General features: G+C 62.6%; 1 protein-coding gene across 3 annotated transcripts in view; it reads left to right on the plus strand.

Annotated features, from left to right (window-relative positions):
- ARSG (arylsulfatase G) overlaps positions 1 to 17,881 on the plus strand; it is a 44,390-nt gene that overhangs the window by 19,585 nt on the left and 6,924 nt on the right. For 2 of the 3 annotated variants that reach the window (XM_068655436.1, XM_068655434.1), the window contains exons 4-12: positions 4,188 to 4,877; positions 5,085 to 5,272; positions 6,191 to 6,238; positions 6,308 to 6,422; positions 6,638 to 6,775; positions 8,857 to 9,029; positions 9,590 to 9,670; positions 12,607 to 12,715; positions 16,424 to 16,544. In XM_068655436.1, the coding sequence (XP_068511537.1) occupies positions 4,696 to 4,877; positions 5,085 to 5,272; positions 6,191 to 6,238; positions 6,308 to 6,422; positions 6,638 to 6,775; positions 8,857 to 9,029; positions 9,590 to 9,670; positions 12,607 to 12,715; positions 16,424 to 16,544 (1,155 nt within the window). In that variant the 5' untranslated portion in view covers positions 4,188 to 4,695. Of the gene's footprint in view, positions 1 to 677; positions 1,826 to 1,972; positions 2,140 to 4,187; positions 4,878 to 5,084; positions 5,273 to 6,190; positions 6,239 to 6,307; positions 6,423 to 6,637; positions 6,776 to 8,856; positions 9,030 to 9,589; positions 9,671 to 12,606; positions 12,716 to 16,423; positions 16,545 to 17,881 lie in introns of those variants that run through there. The other variant, XM_068655435.1, reaches the window with a different exon arrangement.

Here is a 17,881-nt window from a genome sequence, read left to right on the forward strand (position 1 = left end):
GTTATGGGGGAATTGGGGGGAATAAGAGGGGTTATGGGGTGTTAATGGGGGGTTATAGGGGTTTGCAGGGGGTTAATGGGGGGCTTTGGTGGGGTTATGGCGGGGTTAGGGAGGTTTGGAGGGGATTATGGGGGCATTATGGGGGGTTTGGAGGGGGTTAATGGGGGGGTTATGGGGGATGTGGGGGGATATGGGGCCGATATGGGGGATTTGGGGGGTTAATGGGGGGTTTGGAAGGGGGTAATGGGAGGGTGTGGGGGGGTTGGGGTGGATAAGGGGGGTTATGGGGCGTTAAGGGGGGCTTTGGGGGGCTTGAGGGGTTAATGGGGGGGTTGGGGGGGTTAATGGGGTGTTAATGGGAGGTTTGGGGGGCTTAAAGAGGGGTTAATGGGGGGTTTGGGGGAGATGGGGGATTTGGAGGGGGTTATGGGGCATTGGAGGGGGTTAATGGGGGTTAAAGGGGGGGTCGTGGTGGGTTTTGGGGGGTCGTGGGGGTTAAAGGGTGAGGTTATGGGGGTTATAGGGGGTTTAGGGGGGTTGTAGAGGGTTTAAGAGGGGGTTGTGTTGGGCTTGGGGGGATTTAAGGGGGGTCGTGGGGAGTTAAATGGGGGGTTGTGGGGGTTTAAGGGGTGGTATGAGAGGTGTGGGGGGAATAGGGGGGTCTCCCCCCAGTGTGCCTGGGGGAGGAAGGGAGCAGGACACCAGGGACATGGCACGGTGGCGGCTGCCTGCACGCAGCTGCGGGCTGGGGCTCGAGCCATGGTGCTGCAGGGTTTCCCCGAATTTTCCTTCAGATCAGTAAAAAAAATAATAATAAAAAAATTTAAAAAATAGGAGCCGGGTGCTGGGGGAACGGGGGATGTGGCGATGCCGGCTCCTAGCCCTGGGGAGATTGCCCGAGGTGAAACGTTCCTTGGGTTCCCAACCCAGCTGTGGAGCTGGGGCTTTGGGTTCGGTTTTAACAATGGGAATTGCCAGCGGGGCCATACAGGTGCACTCAGTGGGCAGCAGGGGCAAAACTCTGCAAACTTTGAACAAATCGGGCAAATAAGCCCTTGATTCCGCCGGATAAGTTAGCCAAAGCAATGAACTTCGATTAATTCCTGCCGGCAATGCCGGTCCATTGCCCGCTGACCCCAGCGAGCCTCCGTCCCCTTCCCCACCTCGTAATTCTTAGGGTGCCAGCGGCTCTGGGCCACCAGGAGAGGTTCGTGCCTGGGGGGGAGAAATCAGCACGCAGATATCTTTGGCATGAAAAGAACCCCACCACGAGGGCGATTTATCGGTGTTTCCTGCCAGTCCTTTTCATCCCCCTCTCTGCTTCTCCTTCCCGTTCCTTTTCCTGGTGCTCCCCAAGCACGGCGAGGCTCCGGGGAGCTTCCCAACCCTTTCCCCCATCATTTGCCCTCCGTTCCTGGGCTGATCCTGCCCTTTGACGGGCTCTGAGCTCCGCAGGAGCAGCGTGTGCAGCTCTGCAAAACAGCAGCAAAGAGCAAATGCCCCGGCCGTGGGCATAAATCAGGAGCTGAGCCACGAGGAGAAGGGAGCGCAGGGCCTCGGAGTTCATTTCTGCTGCTAACCCTGCCCCGCGTGTGTAATGTTTGCTCTGAAAAGCCCCAGCAGGGAGATGGGTGAAAAACATTCCCCCCGTCTCGGGACCTGGCAGAAATCCTAGTAAATCTGCAGAAGGATGTTGTTGTCAGCGCTGCTTCTTCTGCTAGGGGAACGGCTGTCAACTGTTCCAGCCCCAAAACCTTTTCCTGGAAGAAAGTCCCGGGTTCGGAGCAGCGGTACCGGGAACGGGGCCTCGCTGCCAAACGTGCTGGTAACGAGGAGGCAGGATCCCTGCGCCCTCTGCCCTACATGGAAAGCTCACAAAGCACCTGCTGCCCTTTGCTGCGCTCAAATTAGAAATAAACCCTGGGTTTCATTACTTTGGGAACAAAACAAGGATTTTTTTTCCCCCTGGCAGGAATGCGGCCGGGCATCCGTCCTGGTGCAGGGCTGGGCTTTGAGATTCTGCTCTCCTGCTGCTCCGCTCGCCAGGCAGGAGCAAAAATGTGCAAGAATGCGAAAAATGTGAAAACGCCGGCGCTGGCCCCCAGATTTGGAAACCTCGGGTTAATGTGTAATAAGGAGGTGAGGGATCTGTGCGGTGCGGGGCAGGGAGCTCGGCCGCTCGGGGTTAGGAGGTGCCGGTGGCATCCCCGGGCAGGGCAGGGTGCTGCCCTCGCCTGCCCGGACCCGCCAGCCCCCGAGGTGCCGTCTCCTATTCCTCCTCCTCTGCTCGGCGCAGGCTGCGGAGGCTTTGGGGTTTTTCTCAACTGGTTCATCTGGTTCTGCCCTGTCCCCCCCCTGCTCTCCGCGAGCTGCATCGTCGGCCTCGCAGAACCACGATTTCACTGGGGTTTTTGTCCTTATTCCCGGTTACGCAGTGCCCGGTGTGATGCCTGTGCATCCCCGGAGCCCACGCCGTGCTGGGGGATCTCCGAGCGGGTTATCGGGGCGGGGGAAGAGGCCTCAATTCCTGGGGGTAATTACGCACGAGGAGCTAATCGGGCTGCAGCCGGAGCGCAGCGTTTCCTGCTGACAACTGCTTAGCACGAAGCGAGGCGCCGTGTTCCCACCATAGGCAGCCAGGGAGAATCTTTTCAGAGGCATCTTGGGTGTTTTTTTTTTTTTTTTTCAGAAAAACCCTGCTCTTTGTGAGCTCTGGCTGAACATCGGGTGATGTGGTGCTGTGGGGCGAGCTCTGGTGGGGATGGGTGGCCCCATAATAAATTGGGGACAGGGACAGGGACCCAGCAGCCCCGTTCCCTGCTGCCCACCCGCAGGCGGTGTCGGTACGGGTGCCCACAGCCATGGGCACGTCCCGGTCCTGCACACGGGCACACAGAGGGCGATGCAAATCGCTCCTTGCTGGAATTTGGACCTGCTGCCGATTGTCCCAGCGTGGGCAGGGAGAGGAGGGCGAGAGGCACGGGCACGTTCTGCTGCCTTCCCCCCTCACCCCTTCCAAATGGCTTCGAGGAGCGGAGATCGAGAGGTTCCGCCTGACGCTGCTGCAGCAGCGGAGGCCCCGGCTGACTTCCCGTGTAAATTAGAGAGAAGAGAGCGTCCTTTGAGAGCGGCTCCGATTGTTTTCCTTAGCCCTGTCACGCCGGCATTACCTCCCCAAAGCAAACAGCCAGCCCTGCCAAGCTCCAGGCTGCCTCTCGCTATCTGGATGCTCGGGGCGGCGGCGGGGTGGCGGGTGGTGCTGCGCCCTATCGCCCCGGCCAGAAGCAGCCCAGGAGCCCTCGTGTCAGCCTCCCGAGCAGCTGGGTTCCTTTTTTCATATTTGCATTTAAAAAAAATAAAAACAAAACGTGACCTTGCCCGTGCCTTTTCCACGGGGAGCGCACGGGCTTGATTTCTCTCGAGGATGGGGTTTTGTGGGGTGGTGGGGAGGGGAATGGTTTGAGGCCAGCCCCGGCACAGGATGGGGTCGGGGCTGCTGGGGCTCGCTTTGGGGAGCTGCTGGACACCAGTGGAGGTGCCAGAGGGTTGAGTTACACAGCGTGGCTTCCTAACAAGGCTGCAGCCGGCCGGGCTCAGCACAGCTCAGCCGGGATGCTTACGTGGAGCTCAGCCGAACTTCAGGCCTGTTCCTCGCCCCCCTGAACCTCTTGGAGACCCCCTGGTCCTCCTGCCCCATCACCGTGTCCCCCCAGCCCTTTGTGCGCTGAAGCAGAGCTCCAGGGTGGGTTTTCCCCTGCCCTGCTGTGCTGCGGAGCTGACAGCCTCCAGCTTTTAAGATGCGCGTGGCAAACACAGAAATAAATAATTTTGCCAACCACAAAACTCCTGGCCTACAGGTGGGGCTCATCCTGTCCCCTCTCCTGCCTCCTGTCATGTCACCCTTTGGTTTGTGGCCATCCCCTTCCCTCCTCGCCCTCCTGGCTTATCTCTGTGGCTCTTGTCCTGCTTGGCCACATGTCCCCGGGGTGCGTTCCTGCTCCCGTGCAGGGCTCGGTGTGGTTTTGGCAAACCTCAGCAGCTTCACCTCGCTTTGGCTGTAGCTCTGTGCTTTCAGGGCCACGTCTCCGCTGTCACTTCGGTGTGTTTGCTCTTGGTGCCTCTACCACCTGTGGCCAAGTCCAGGGGGCTCCTGCAGGTGCTGATGGCTCCGTGTGTCTTTGGCACAGGCGATCTCCTGGTGGTGGCTCCTGAATGATGCCAGGGACAGTGTGACAGTCATCGGGACAGCCACGGCAGTTCTTTGTCCACTTCGGGGAGCCAAAAACATGTTCTTCTGCCAGCTCCACGTGTTAACGTTGCAGAGAAGGAGCCGCTCATCAGACACGAACGTCGCCCTGACAGGAGCTGCTGCATGAACCGAGCGCGCTTCTGGAGGGAAAACTCACAATTTGGTTCTGCGCTTAATTAGATATTTACCGGGAAGCAAAGCAAGCTAAAAATAGGGCGGCAGTGACTTCAAAGAGACTGCCTGACTTCGAAGAACGACACCTCCGCCAGCGCTGGCTTTAGGAATATCAGCTGTGCCTGCAGGCGAGATGGAGCAGGCGTTTCGGCCGGCCCTGTAGGCGAGGCAGCGAAGCAGCAGCCTGGCAAAGGAGGAGCGCCTGGAGAGGGGACATCGGAATCAGGGCGAGGGACAGCAGCGAGCAGGGTCACGTCACGCCGGGTGGCACCATGGGGACCCCGCTGGCCGTGCTGCTGCTGGCCGTGCTGCTCCGCGCTCCCCCCGCGGTGCAGGGGCGGCCCAGCTTCATGGTCATCCTGGCGGATGATCTGGGCTGGGGGGACCTCGGGGCCAACTGGGCCCAGACGAAGGAGACGCCAAATTTGGATGAGCTGGCTGCCCAAGGGACCAGGTAACGGCTGGGCCCCCTCCCTGGCCCAAAATGAGCATCTTTGGGTGCTCTGCCCTGCTGCAAAAGAGGGTTTCGCTCCCAGCAGGGGATCGGTGATGTGGTTTTGGAGAGCCCAGCACCCTGCGCAGTAGATCCCTGCACAGGGGAGGCACAGGGCAGCACCACCCCGTGCAGATCTCGCCATCCCGGGCTCTGTTCCTTCTCCAGGTTCGTGGATTTCCACTCGGCCGCCTCCACCTGCTCCCCATCCCGCGCCTCGCTGCTCACGGGGCGCCTCGGGGCGCGCAACGGGGTGACCCACAACTTCGCCATCACCTCGCTGGGCGGCCTGCCCCTCAACGAGACCACGCTGGCAGAGGTGCTGCGGGCAGCGGGGTACAGCACGGGGACGATAGGTAAGGCTGGGGGAGGCACTGGCCAGGGTGAAGGTGCCCGTGTCTGGGATGAAGGTGCCCAGGATGAAGGTGTCCCCCACGGAGGAGGCACAGCGGGTAGCTGGCAGCAAAAAGAAAGCCTAAAGGATGAGCGGGAGGGATTCTGCGCTTCCCCCTCTCCTCCCTGCAATCACCAGATTTTGTATTCAAGCGTAAGACGCAGCCTGAAATTTGGGCCTTGCCCCAGTTTCCAGTCGAAGCCGCGCTTACTTAACCCTACCCTGGAAATGCTGAATTTTTTGTAGGAAACGTGAGGGCGCCGAGCGGCTCTGCCCACGCACACCCCGCAGGGCGTGATGCTGGGCGTGATGCTGGGCGTGATGCAGGGCGGGACACAGCGTCCCCTGGCAGCACTGGGACGGGACTTTTGGTGCTGCTGGGCCCCCTCCTGCCCCTACAGCACGCTCCACCCCGTGTGCAAGTGCACCCCCAGCACCAAGCCCTTTGCTCCCCCCTGATCGCACGTGTTGGGGCTGCACTGGCACAGAAGCCCTTCCTTTCCCTTCTCCCGCTCCGTTTTTGCTGTTCCCCCTCTCCTATCATCGTGCTCGGTGTGAGCAAGCCTCGGGACGTGGAGGACCCGAGGATGAAGCTGGATCTTTGGCCTAGGTTAGGAAGTTGTCTCCTCCGAACATGGAGGCCCCAAAGAGCCTTTTAAGGCTGGAGACGGTCGGTCTGCACGGACACGAGATACCTTCGGCATTTTTTCTGGCTTTCTGCAAAAAAGGCATGCTGGAAATGGGGCCAGCACAAACAAGTGGCCTTTCTCGCTGCTAGATTAAAACCTCCTGCGCTGCGCCTTGCGGGCAGTCGCTTGTGACGGCAGCGCCCGGAGCCGAGTTAACCTCTGAGATGATTTTTTTTAATTTTATTTTGCAGGCAAATGGCACCTGGGGCACCACAGCCGCCACCACCCCACGTCCCGCGGTAAGGACACAGCGGAGCCGAGCGCCCCGCGGTCACCAGGCTCCCGCTGACCCCCTCCTTGCCCCGCAGGCTTCGACTATTATTTTGGGATCCCCTACAGCAACGACATGGGCTGCACGGACACCCCTGGCTACAACGTGCCACCCTGCCCGCCCTGCCCGTGGCACGGCGCCGCCACCACCAGGTATGGCTCCGGGCATGGCACCACGAGGTGAGATTTGGGATTTGCAGCCCCAACCCTTCACCCTGCTCCTTGCTGCCCTGCATGTGCTCCCTGGAAATGCCCCGGGGAGGCAAAATGTGGGGTGAGAGGCAGCGAGCACCCTGTGCCGCGGGGACATCAGCGTGCTGCTGGTCCCCTCTGCGGTGCGAGCGGCACGGGACACCTTCTTCCCACAGCCCCACCAACAAGGAGTGCTACAGGGACGTGGCCCTTCCTCTCTTTGAGAACCTCACCATCATCCAGCAGCCCGTCAACCTCAGCAGCCTGACGGAGCGCTACGCGGAGGCGGCGGCACGCTTCATCCAGCAGGCAAGGTGAGGGTGCCACACACTGTCCCTGTCCCCATCCCCATTCCTGTCCCTGTTCCCATCCCAGTGCCAGCCTCTGGGTCTCTGCAAGCGCTTTGTGCTCGTTCTGGGGCCCCTGGGGATCACCGGGCTTCGTGGGTGACCTCCTGCAGTGGTGCGGGGCCGTGCGGAGTCCAGGCCTGCAGATCCCCAAGGTGCAGAGCAGCTGCTGGGAGACGACAGCCCCCGAGCCCTGCTGACGGGTTTGGTAATGCTGATCCCTTATTAGCTGAGGATTAGGAGCTGTGACTTTGCAAAACGCCTTCCTGCAGCGCCCTACGAGGCCGGCTCGGGGATGGTGCCCGCTGCCCAGCCCCGACCAGGGGGCTGCGTGTGCAGGGGTGCAAAAAAAAGGCTCTGGGCTGTAATGGGGGCGAAGGGATGGGAGAAACGGGGGGAGGACTGCCAGGAAAGGGCTGTGTCAGCGCCCTGGATAAATCTGGTGCTGTTTTGGGGTTATCTGAGTTTATGGAGAACAGGATTAAACAGGTGCCTGCCTTTCCTCTCCCTCTCTTTGATGGCTTGCTTCAGTTTTCCTCTGCCTGACTCACTCGTTATGGGGCAATGAAAAGAACACAGAATTTGTCATCTCGGTGTTTTTTTAACCAGCCGCGTCAAGGTTGAGCAATTCAGTGAGATTTGGCTCTGCCCGGGACACTTCGAGCACAGCAAACACGGGAGCAAAAGCCAAGGACGTCGGTCTTAAGTTATTGATTAAATGTTTGCTCCGTTTTCGGGAGGGAGAGGGGCCGAATGAGGAATGCGAGAGGCAAACGGGGTTCCCAGCTGAGTGCCAGGGTAAGGGCAGTGCTCTCCGGAGCCTGGCAGATTGTTTTCCACGGGTCTGCATGCCAGCCAGCTCACGCCACCCCCTCGAAGAGGCCGGGAGGAGCTCCCCGTGTTTGCGCAGCTCTTTGGGGCTCCAGGCGTGAGCCGGGCGGTGGTGGCAGGACCAAGGGGCCCTGCCCCAGCACGGGCCTCGTGCAGGTATTTCTGCTGATAAGAAGTCACGGGGACGCAGGGGATGTTCCCGCACCGAGTGGTGGCCCCAACAAAGGTGACGTGAACGGGGCAAGGGAAGGAAAACAAGGTCGGGGGGACCCCAAAAGCTGCCCCCGGCTGCGGGCACGGGTTGGGGCGCGCAGCCACGCAGGCACGTCCCCGGGATCCGGCCCCTCCCCGCCGCCCGCCATCCCACCCTTCCCCTCCGAGGTCCCTGAGGAAGAGCGGCCTCGTCGGAGGAGATAAATATAGCCGTAAACAAGCAAACAGGACGTGTCCTCTGATGATTTAAAAGCAAACAGGCAGCGGGGCAGCGCGCGGCGAGCGGGACGTTGCCGCGAACGTGCCTCGCTCCCTGTCCAGGGCTGGGCTGCAGCATCGGGGTCGTCCTTGTGCTGCTCGTCCTCCTCTGAAATAACTTCCCGGAGCAGCAGGGGATGAGCACAGCGTGCCGGGGGGGAGCAAAATGCCAAAATGGGCCCCGGGAGAGAGGGGAGGAAGAAGGATGCGAGGGGCGCGTCGATGCGGGGCGTTCTGCTCCCGGCTGGGAGCTGTGGGATGTGGGGGGCCGGAGGAAGGGGCGAGCCCGTCCCGAACGTGAGCGCCTCGGGGAAGGACAGCCCTGGCACCCGCGGGGGAAGGAAGGGAAGGAAGCAGTGGCAGGGAGGTTTCAGCAGGAGCGGGGAAGAAGTGACTCACGGGGGGAAGCTGCACGTTCCTCCTGGAGCTTCCTCCCAGCGGCGGTGCCGGGGCAGGTGCGGGCACATGATGGTGCCCCCCGGGGACGTGCCCTGCCGGGTGGGGGACAAACCACAGCCCCCCCACCTGCCTGACCAAAATCAGGAGCAATCCTGCTTTCCTTCCAACACTTCTTTGAGGTTTTGGGACCAAGCATCCCGCAGGGCGGGCGGGTTTGCAGCCATCTGGTTTGGGAATGGTCACAGCTCCCTGTCCCCAGCAGTGCCACCACCACAGTGACCTCCTGCCTTTCCCCGTCCTCCCCTTCCCTTCTCCCCAACCTGAATTTGCTCCCCTGTTCCCTGCAGTGACAGCGGGCGCCCCTTCTTCCTCTACGTGGCTCTGGCCCACATGCACGTGCCGCTGGAGGTGAGCGTGCCGCCGGGCAGCGACGTCTACGGAGCCGCCCTGCGCGAGATGGACGCCTTGGTGGGGCGGCTGCGGCGTCTCGCCGGCCCCGACACGCTGCTGTGGTTCACAGGTAACGCAGCAGGACCTCCCGTGGCAGCGGGGTGACAGCTCTGTGACAACCCTGGCTGTGCAGGGGGACGGTCCTGGTGTTTTTCCCCAGCCCTCGGTGCTCCGTGCCCGGGGATGGAGGAACCGGGGCTGCCACCGCTGGGGATGCGGCTCCCAGCCCAGCTCAGCTGGTGCTCACCCCACCACCCACCTCGGCCACAGCCCTGACTAATTAAAGCTCAAATCCTTGCTCGTTAAGAAGCCCAAATCCGCTCAGGCTGGGCAGCCTCCCTAATGAGGACGCCCTGCTCCTGGCACAGGATCTGCTCGTTAATGCCTGGAGCCGGCGGCAGCCGCCTTGTGCCCCACTCCAGCCGTTCACCTGGGGCGTGGGCAGCCCCCAGGAACGAGCCCTGCCCCTAAATAAACCTTTAGGGACAAAACCAATTCTGCTGGCTGGGTCCTGTGCTGCTCTTGGTGCTGTAGGGCAGCCCCAAGGGGATGGGGAGGGGCCGTGGGGACCTCGCTCATGCCCCAGAGCAGAGGTGTCCCCACTCACGGGGACGTTGCTTTCTCTTGCAGGTGACAACGGCCCTTGGGCGCAGAAGTGCGAGCTGGCGGGACGGCTGGGGCCCTTGGTGGGGGCCTGGCAGAGGACACGAGGTGACCTTATAGTGGGGGGGGGGGGCTCCCTGAACCTGGGGGTGCGCGGGGGCTGCTGCCAGGAGCCTTCCTCTGCCCCTTGGCACCCAGCGGTGAGCGCTGCTCTGCCCCCTGCCTTTGGGGCAGCTGTGGGTTGGGTCGCCTTGAAGGCTTCTCCAAACGTTCTTTGTCACTAAAATAGACACAGCAAAGTCTATTTTCCCCTAAAATTACCTCTGGGTGGGATCGGAGCCCCGCAGGTCCCTGTTACCCCTTTGCAAGCCCAGGGGGAGCAGCCGCTGCTTTCAGCCCCTTGGTGCAGCAGCTCCTGGGGTGCCACGCTCCTGGAGAGAGCTGGGGGCACTGGGGAGGACTGGGGGGCACTGGGGGACACTGGGGGGCCCCGTGGGCAATGGGGAAGGTGAGCTCCTGCCTTTCATCTGCTCGGGTCCCGATGCCCTCACAGCCCCTGCCCGGGGCCCTTGAGCCCAGCCCAGCGGGACTTTTTATTTTCTTTCTCTCCAACTTTTTTTTTATTATTATTATATTTTTTTTTTCCCCTCCTTTTTCCGGCCAAGCCATCTGGTCGGTGGGTTTCTTTCGGCCGGAGCGGCCAGAAGCATGCATGAGTCAGGCGCTTCCCACTTCTGCTTGTGTTACGCGCCGTAAGCACGGCTCGGGGTCAGCACAAGGGGGGGGGACACGAGGGGGAAGGGGACACGGGGACAGCGCCGCTCCCCTCCTCCTCCTCCTCCTCCTGACACCCACCCTGCAGAGGAAGCCGAGGCTGATCCCACATGAGCCCAGCCGTGGGGCTGCCCCCTGCTCTCTTTCTGATTCCCAGAGCTGTAGGGGTGCTGGGGCAGGAATCCCGAATCCTAAACCTTCGTTTTCTGGGTAAACAAACCCCGCCGCCGACCTGGGTTGCTCTTGAGCAACCGAGGGTCACAAGCTCCCGGCACACATGGTCGGGAACAAACCTCCAGCAGCACGGCCCCTTTCCAGCAGCGCGCTGCCCACACGCAGCCCTGCGAAAACAACCCCAAAAAGCTCCTCCCGGGCTGCCGGCTCTCCAGGAGCTGCCTCTAAAACCCCAGGGACTTCCAAGCCCCCCCCCACTGTTGTGGGATCAGGGAGCTGCCAAGTTGCCCCCGGCACCGTGCCCACGGGGGACTCGGGGGTCCCGGCTGGGGGCATCTCCACCTCCCCAGCTCCCCGGGGACAGGGAGGAAGGGGAGGTGCTGCTGCGCGGGATTATATAGGTTTCGCATGGCTTGGCGTTTCCTTTTTAGGGTCCAACCCAAATTCCAGGAATGTTTTCCACCGATTTCGGTGGTCACTGCAGTCGGCCCGCGCCCATGGAGAGCAGCAGCCCCGCGTGCTGGGCCCCCCGCTCCGAGGCGAGGGCTGCACGGGGGGAGCTTCCCCTCCTCTCCCCAGGAGCCCCTGGCCCTCTTGGGAAGCCCAGCTCCCATCCCCTGGCCCCAAACACCCCGAAAAGGGGAATCAGAGGGACAGGCGTGTTTTGGGGGGTCGGCTGGGGGTGTTTTGGGACGGGTCTGGAAGGCTCCAGCCCCGTTGTGCCCCCGCCGGGGAGCAGGGATGCGGCGCTTCTTGTCCCTGCGTGGAAAGCTCAGCTCTTTCCTGGAAAGCTGTGGCCTCCCCGGGCTTGCATCATCCTGAGAGAAATCCCTGCCTGGGTTTGGGGCGTTGCAGCCCCGATGCAACCAGGAGTGGCACCGTCAGCTCGTGCACGGGCAGCTCGGGCTTCCCTCGGCTCCCCCGGCTGCTCCATCCACGGATGGACGGGCGGACAGACGGACAGACAGCCCCGCTCCTCCTGCCCTCGGGGTGCTGGGCTGTGCAGAAACCCCTCAAAAAGCCAACGTGGTGCTGCGAGGACTGTTTAATACCCGAGCAGAGGCACCAGCAGGCTGATGTTATAACTGGGATCGTTCCTGATGGCATCAGAGAGCGCCGTGCCGCAGCTGCACGCGATGTGCTGGGTGCGGCTGTGGTTGGGGTGCACAGGGCACCCCCAAAACGGCCCCCGAGCAGCCAGCAGGGCTGGGGCTGGTGGTGCAGGAGGAACAGGAGCAGGAGCAGCAGGAGGATCCCCTCGCTCTTGGCTCTGCCGGAGGAAATGGCTCCGGGTGCGCGCCGTTGCCATGTGCACGCTGAAAGCCGGGCAGACAAAGGGCTTGGGAAGTTGGTGCCGTGAATGGGGCCGGGAGTTTCCCTCTGCCCCAGTCCCAGTCCCTTCCCCCCTGGCTGCTTGGGGCCTTTTGTCCCCCCGTTTTGTTGCTCAGCCCCCCATTTCCACCCTCAGCCCCCATCTGGGTGCTCAGCACCTGGGTGCAGGCAGGGGCTGGGCGACTTCCCCACGTTCCCCCTTCCCAAACCCCGTGCAGAGCGGGGCCTCTGGGCTGTGGCAGGGAACGAGCTGAAGGGTTAAGGTGAGTCAGGCGGCAGGAGGGAGCTGCCTGTTATCAGCAGGAATGTATTTGTAATGAAGCCGGGGCAGCTGCTGGAGCTTTATCTGCCCGAGGGCGCTGTGCACTTGGTGCCGCTCGCAGCCCCGCACCCTCTGCACCAGGAGGGAGCCCCTGGGCGAAATTCCTGCGTCTCCTGCCCGCTCGTGCCACCGAGGGGGCTCAGCTCCTGGTGGATTTTAGCATTCAGCTGCCTCTCTCATCACTCGCTGGAGCAGGCAAGAAACAAAAGGCAGTGCCAAACCGAGCCCCCTTTCCCCTCTCTCCTTGTTTCTTGTAAAAAATCCCACAAAATTCTTCTCCCTCCCCTGACCCAGCTCCAAAACCCAGCAAAACCTTCCCCCATTAGGGTCACCTAACGGCACAGCCGGTCCCTTTCCATGGGCACCTCTGGGCTCGGGGTTTTCCCCCTGCTGCAAAGCTCCTGCACAGCCGGGTGCTGAGCGCGGCCGCTTTCTCCTGCAGGTGGGAGCCCGGCCAAGCAGACGACGTGGGAAGGAGGCCACCGCGTCCCAGCGCTGGTTTATTGGCCTGGCCGTGTCCCTGCTGCACGGAGCAGCCACGCCGTGCTGAGGTAGGGGCTGGCTCTGGGTTTGGGGTGGCCTCTGCCTGCACCCCACTGCCCATGTGGGCACGGCGTGCGCCTGCCATCCCCATGAGGCCACGCTGGAGGTGACACCTCCAACCCCAAGGGGATGGCTGGGATGTCAGCAGCAGGATCAGTGCCCTGCTTGGGCATCACCTGCGCTGTGGTGCCGTGCTTGTGTCCCGTCCCAAACAACTCCAAGGCTCGGAAGCCCTTTTTGTGGGGCCGCTGGCTCCGCGCTAGCAGCTGCCGGGCTCGGTGCGCCTCTTCCCCGCGGTGGCCGAGCGCCTCCCGGTAATTAAAAGCTGCCGATGTTCCCTGAACCCAGCGAGGAGCAGGCTTCGGCTTTGTGGGCTGCGAATGGCTTTCTGTGGGGGAGGGCTGTGGGGACGGCTGGCCAGGGGGGCGGCTTCTGAGCAGAGCAGGATGCGGCCGGGCTCTGAGGTTGCCCTGGCTGCTGCTGCTGGGCTCAGAGCCGAGGAGAAGGGCCCGGGGCTGCGGCACCCGGGGATGGCATCGGGGGCCCCTCCAGCAGCAAACAGAGCTCTGGGAGCTGGATTTTGGCAAGGGCAATGTTCAAACCATGCGCTGGAGCACTGATGTGTTGCCGAGGGAGCAAGGTGCGTGGTACCAGGCACCCCTGGGGTTTCATTTGCAAACCCTTTCCCTGTTCCCTGTCCCCTCTCCAGCCCCCTCTCCCCGTGCACCCTGCACCGCAGCAGCCGCGGGGTCCCGGTTATCTCCCTTGCCCTTATCTCCTGCCTTTCCAGCCCAGCAGGTTGGGCAGCTGTAAAGGCACAACGCTGCCAGCAGCGCGGCCCTGCTGCGTGCCAGGCGCTCACGGAGGGGCCGTGCAGCTCCCCAGGAGTTTCCTCATTTTCCTTTTTCTCACTATTTCAAAGGCAAAGCTGTGATCCCTGGGCTGCTGTGACCCAGGGGCCGCCCTGCCAAGCGCCCTGGCTGCGGGGCCGGGTGGTTTCCAGCCGCGTGCGCTCCCCGTGCCGGGCGGCCGCCGGTCACCTCGGCGCTGACGTCCCTGCAGCTGGGCTCGGTCCCACCTCGGGGCTCCTCCGGTAAACACAGCCCTAAACACAGCCCGGCCTTGCCAAAGCTGCTGGCCCAGCCGCACGCCTTTGCTTATTCAGAAATGCCTACGGGAGGTTGGAGCCTGCCTGCCTCAGACGCGGAAATTCAAAGTCAACAAACCCCGAGGAGGTTTCGTAAAGTTCAGGCGTGTGACACGGAGCAACAAAAGGCAGGAGGCTGCCAGCCGGGCGCTGCTGGCACGGCCCCAGCCCAGGAGTGCCTGGCAGCAGCAGCCTGGGGCCGTGCGGTCCCTGGTGTTTGGGGGTCCTGGGGGACACCCAAGCCCCTGGTGCTGGCTGTGGAGTTGTCCTGAGGGCACCAACGGGATGGGTTTCCCACCCGAAATGCTTCTGAGCCAGGCAGGTTGGTTCATCGGTGTCCTCATGTCCTCCCCGTCCTACCCAAGCCGTGAAGACCCGGTTCCTGAAGGTCTCCAAAAGAGTTGGAGGCTTTCTCAGCCCTCTTTGGGCCCGCAGGCTGGCACGTTGAAGGGAGAGGAGCTGACGTCCCCGAGCAGCCGCGGGGCGAGGTGGTGGCGGTGCCGTGTCACCGGGCACGGGGCGGCTGCTTGCTGCCCAAATAACGCGGTGGGAAGCTTCACCTCCCCAACAGGGAGAGCTGAGAGCTGCAGAAAGCATTAAGGGCGTGCAGTGGGGCTGGGAAACCTCAGCTGGGAAGGGCACAGGGGCAGGCATTACCTGCCTGCTCCGCGTCCTTCTGCCCCAGGTCATGAAAACGCTGCCCCGGGAGGAAAATCCCCCAGCCACGTCTGCGCCCTGCCTGTGGACAGGGGTCCCTGGGGTCCCTGCCCATGCCCCCCTCGAGCTCCTTCCCCCCATGGGTTTGTGGCCAGGCCGTGTATGGCCTCACCTCGTTTACCCCCCCTTCGTTACGTCCCCTGTGTGGGGTGAACGTGGCTGGGGGTGCTGCGCCCTGCCCCGCACCTGCACGGACCTGCAGCCGCTCGGCGCGCCCTGCACGGAGCTGCCTCGTCGGCTCTTCTTAATTACGTTTAATTGCCCGAGCTTCCTGCCGTGCCCAAGCTGGGTGCTGAAGAAATAGGTCAGTGGGGTGGCCAAGGAGGAAAGCGCAGAGCCCCGGGGCCAGCAGGGCTGGGGCTGCTGCAGGTGGGGGACCCGGATCTCAACCTGGGGCTTTCAGGGCTGATTTTTAGCCCCATCCTGTGCACCCCTCAGAGCTGAGCCCTTGCTAAGGGTCTCTGAGCAGCTGAAAACGCGTGGCTTCATCTCCGTTTGTTGCTTGGAGCCTTGGACGTGTCTCACACCGCCCCAGCTTTCCCCTTTCTGCTTTGCTGTGATGGTTCCTGGGGTGCCCAGCTGCTGTTTCGGGGTACCTGTGCCCAGAATGGGTACAGAGGCACCGTGTTGGGGCTGGATCCTGCGGGATGTGCCCCAGGCAGTGCCGTGGGGCAGCCCCACGGGGAGCTCAGCGGCTCCTGCAGGGATGCGCCCAGCTCCCAGCGGGGAGCCAGAGGTTTTCGGCGCCTCCCGGCCACTCGGGCCGTCTCCATGAGAGCCGCGTAGCCGGGGCTGCCTTTCAGCTCTCCTCAGCATTGTTTGTTCTTATTTGTCCTCTCGGTCTCTTAGCAGCTAAATTAAAACTCATTGAATGGGAGAAACAGGGGCCCTAAAGTCCCGGGCTGTTTTCTCTCTCTGCTCACGCAACCGGGCAGCAGCAGCGAGGGGCCCCGATCCCGCAGCGCGGCCGCTGCTGCACCCCGGGGTGCCAGAACCAGGGGGTGCTGAGATCCCAGAGCTTTTGGCAGGGTGCGGGGTTTGAGTGTCCCCCCATCCGAGCCACCTGCCAGGAGCAGGCAGCGCTGCGATGTCTCTTGTTGGAGAGGGAGGGACGTGACACTTGTGCCACGCAGCGGGCACGGCTCCACTCGACCCCTGGCCCTTCCCAAGCCTCCAGGGAAGGGAGTGTGGGGAATCGCTGCCTCTGGGGTCTGGCCCCAGGCCACAACTCGCAGGCAGAAGGCACCAACGTGAGGCTCTCGCCCTCTGTGTCCCCGAGAAGCCCGCTGGAGGTGGCAGGACCCCGGGTCACCCGCGCCCTGCGCACGGGGAGCAGCCGGGACCCAGCCCCGAGGGCTCTTCTGTGGCTGAGGCCCCTGAGAAGAGAGGATCCTGGTGGAATTGCTGACAGGCGTTTTGGTAGAAGCGCACAAAATAGCAGCGCTCTCATTTTCCATTCTGGCTCCTATGGCTCGTGCTGCGCGATGCAAAAGCGAGACCACATTTTCCTGGGGCTGCGGGAGCCGCTGGGGTTGGCGCCGAAAGTCCCTGCGCTTGCACTTTCTGCCGGGGGGTGACCCGGTGCCTTCCCCGCGTGCCCAGCCACGCTGTGCAGGGGGGACAGCGGGGTGGGGGCTGCCCAATGCCCACCGTGCCCCAGAACGTGCGGGTACAGAAGGGGCAGCACTCGGGGAACCCCCCGTGCCGTGCCCGAGGTGGTCACAGCATCGCTGGGTCATTGGGAAGCAGCCAGGGACCCCCCCGGGCAAGGGGCTGCAGGGTGCAGGGGGGGCTGGGGGGCTCCTTGGGGTGCTCGGCTCCGTGCTCGGCTGAAACCTGCCTCTTTCCCCAGCACCCTGGACATCTTCCCCACGCTGGTGGCCCTGGCTGGAGCGACGCTTCCCCCAAACCGGCGTTTTGACGGCTTGGACATGTCCCCAGTTCTCTTTGGGCAGTCGGACGAGGGGCACGAGGTAAGGCAGAGCCCCTTTCTGCCGACAGCCCCCTCCCGAGCTGCCTCGGAGCTGGAGGGGAGGTGGGCAGAGAGGGGATGGGATCGGAAGGGCTCGGGGCCGGAGCACGCAGCCCCGTGGGAGCACCGGCCCCGCTGGCTGCGTGCCCGCACCTCCGGCGGCCCCGCTGAGCGCAGCGTGGTTCTGCTCCTTCCTGGTCACAGGAGGTGCACAGGCGTGGGAAACAAAAGATCCCCAGGGCTCAGACCTAGCTGTATCTGCTTTATTTATCTTGACAGATAGAGACGTAATTAAGCGCTTCTTCTCCGAGCTCCTTGGCTCAGAAACGTGCCCGTTATTGATGTGTGAGTGGGGCAGCCAGCCCCGTGTCCTGCAGCTCCCCACCCCTGCAACAATAGGAGCTGTTGACAGCTCCTTTAAGCATGAAAAACGCAGCTAGGAGAACGAGGAGCATGGCGGTGCGTTTTTCTCAGAGTTTCACAAGATCTTTGCTGAACCAAAAAAACAAAAAAAAGCAGCTCTAAAAGCAGTCCCACAGATCCAGCCCGATTTCGCTTTTCAAGTCCGCCCTCCTGCGAGCACCGCAAGCCAGCTCCCAGCAGGGATCCTGGATCTGCTTCCCGTGTCCATCAGGGTTTTGGTATTTAGTTCGTATTTACGGAACCCTCCACTGAACCGTGAGATAAACTGGGGAAGAGGATGGGACACGGCCAGCGTGCGCTCCAGCTGCTCTTTGGGATGATTAACCCTCTTCTTGCGTGCTCGTGGTGCTGGAAAGGGGGACTGGTGCTCGGCAGCTTTGGCACCAGCACGTGGTGCGGGGCTGGGGAGAGCTTCAGGTTCCTTCCTACATGCTTTGGGACGAGGAATCAACTCCCAAAACTGGGGCTGAGTCCCCAGCTGCTGCCTTTTTGGGGGAACTTTCGCTGCCATGAGGTGCGAGCAGCAGCGAATGAACCCCTGTGGTTGTGACCTGCTCACTGGGCGCCGTGTCCCTGGAGGTCACCGCTGGGTTGTCCCCACCCGTCCCCAATTCCCTGGGGACCACCAGCCCCATGCTGTGTGTGACGGGGAAGCTCTCAGCACGCCGAGCATCGCCCCGCGCTCCGGCCGCCGTGCTCGGCCCCGCTCCCTCCCCGCTCGGCAGCGGGCGTGCGGCGCCTTTCATCAGCGAGCGGCTGATGGCAAAACCACCTCGGCTGTGGCCGGGTTTTCCTTGACACAAATCCTGCCGGAGAGGTTCCTTTTCTCGCCCCGCCGCCCGACGGCCGCACGCCGCTGACAGCTGCTTTTCTCCTTGGGGCTGGCGCGAGGCTGCGGCCCCGTAACCTTGCTGA

The sequence above is a fragment of the Anas acuta genome, chromosome 18 (assembly GCF_963932015.1).
Source record: "Anas acuta chromosome 18, bAnaAcu1.1, whole genome shotgun sequence".
Taxonomy (NCBI): domain Eukaryota; kingdom Metazoa; phylum Chordata; class Aves; order Anseriformes; family Anatidae; genus Anas; species Anas acuta.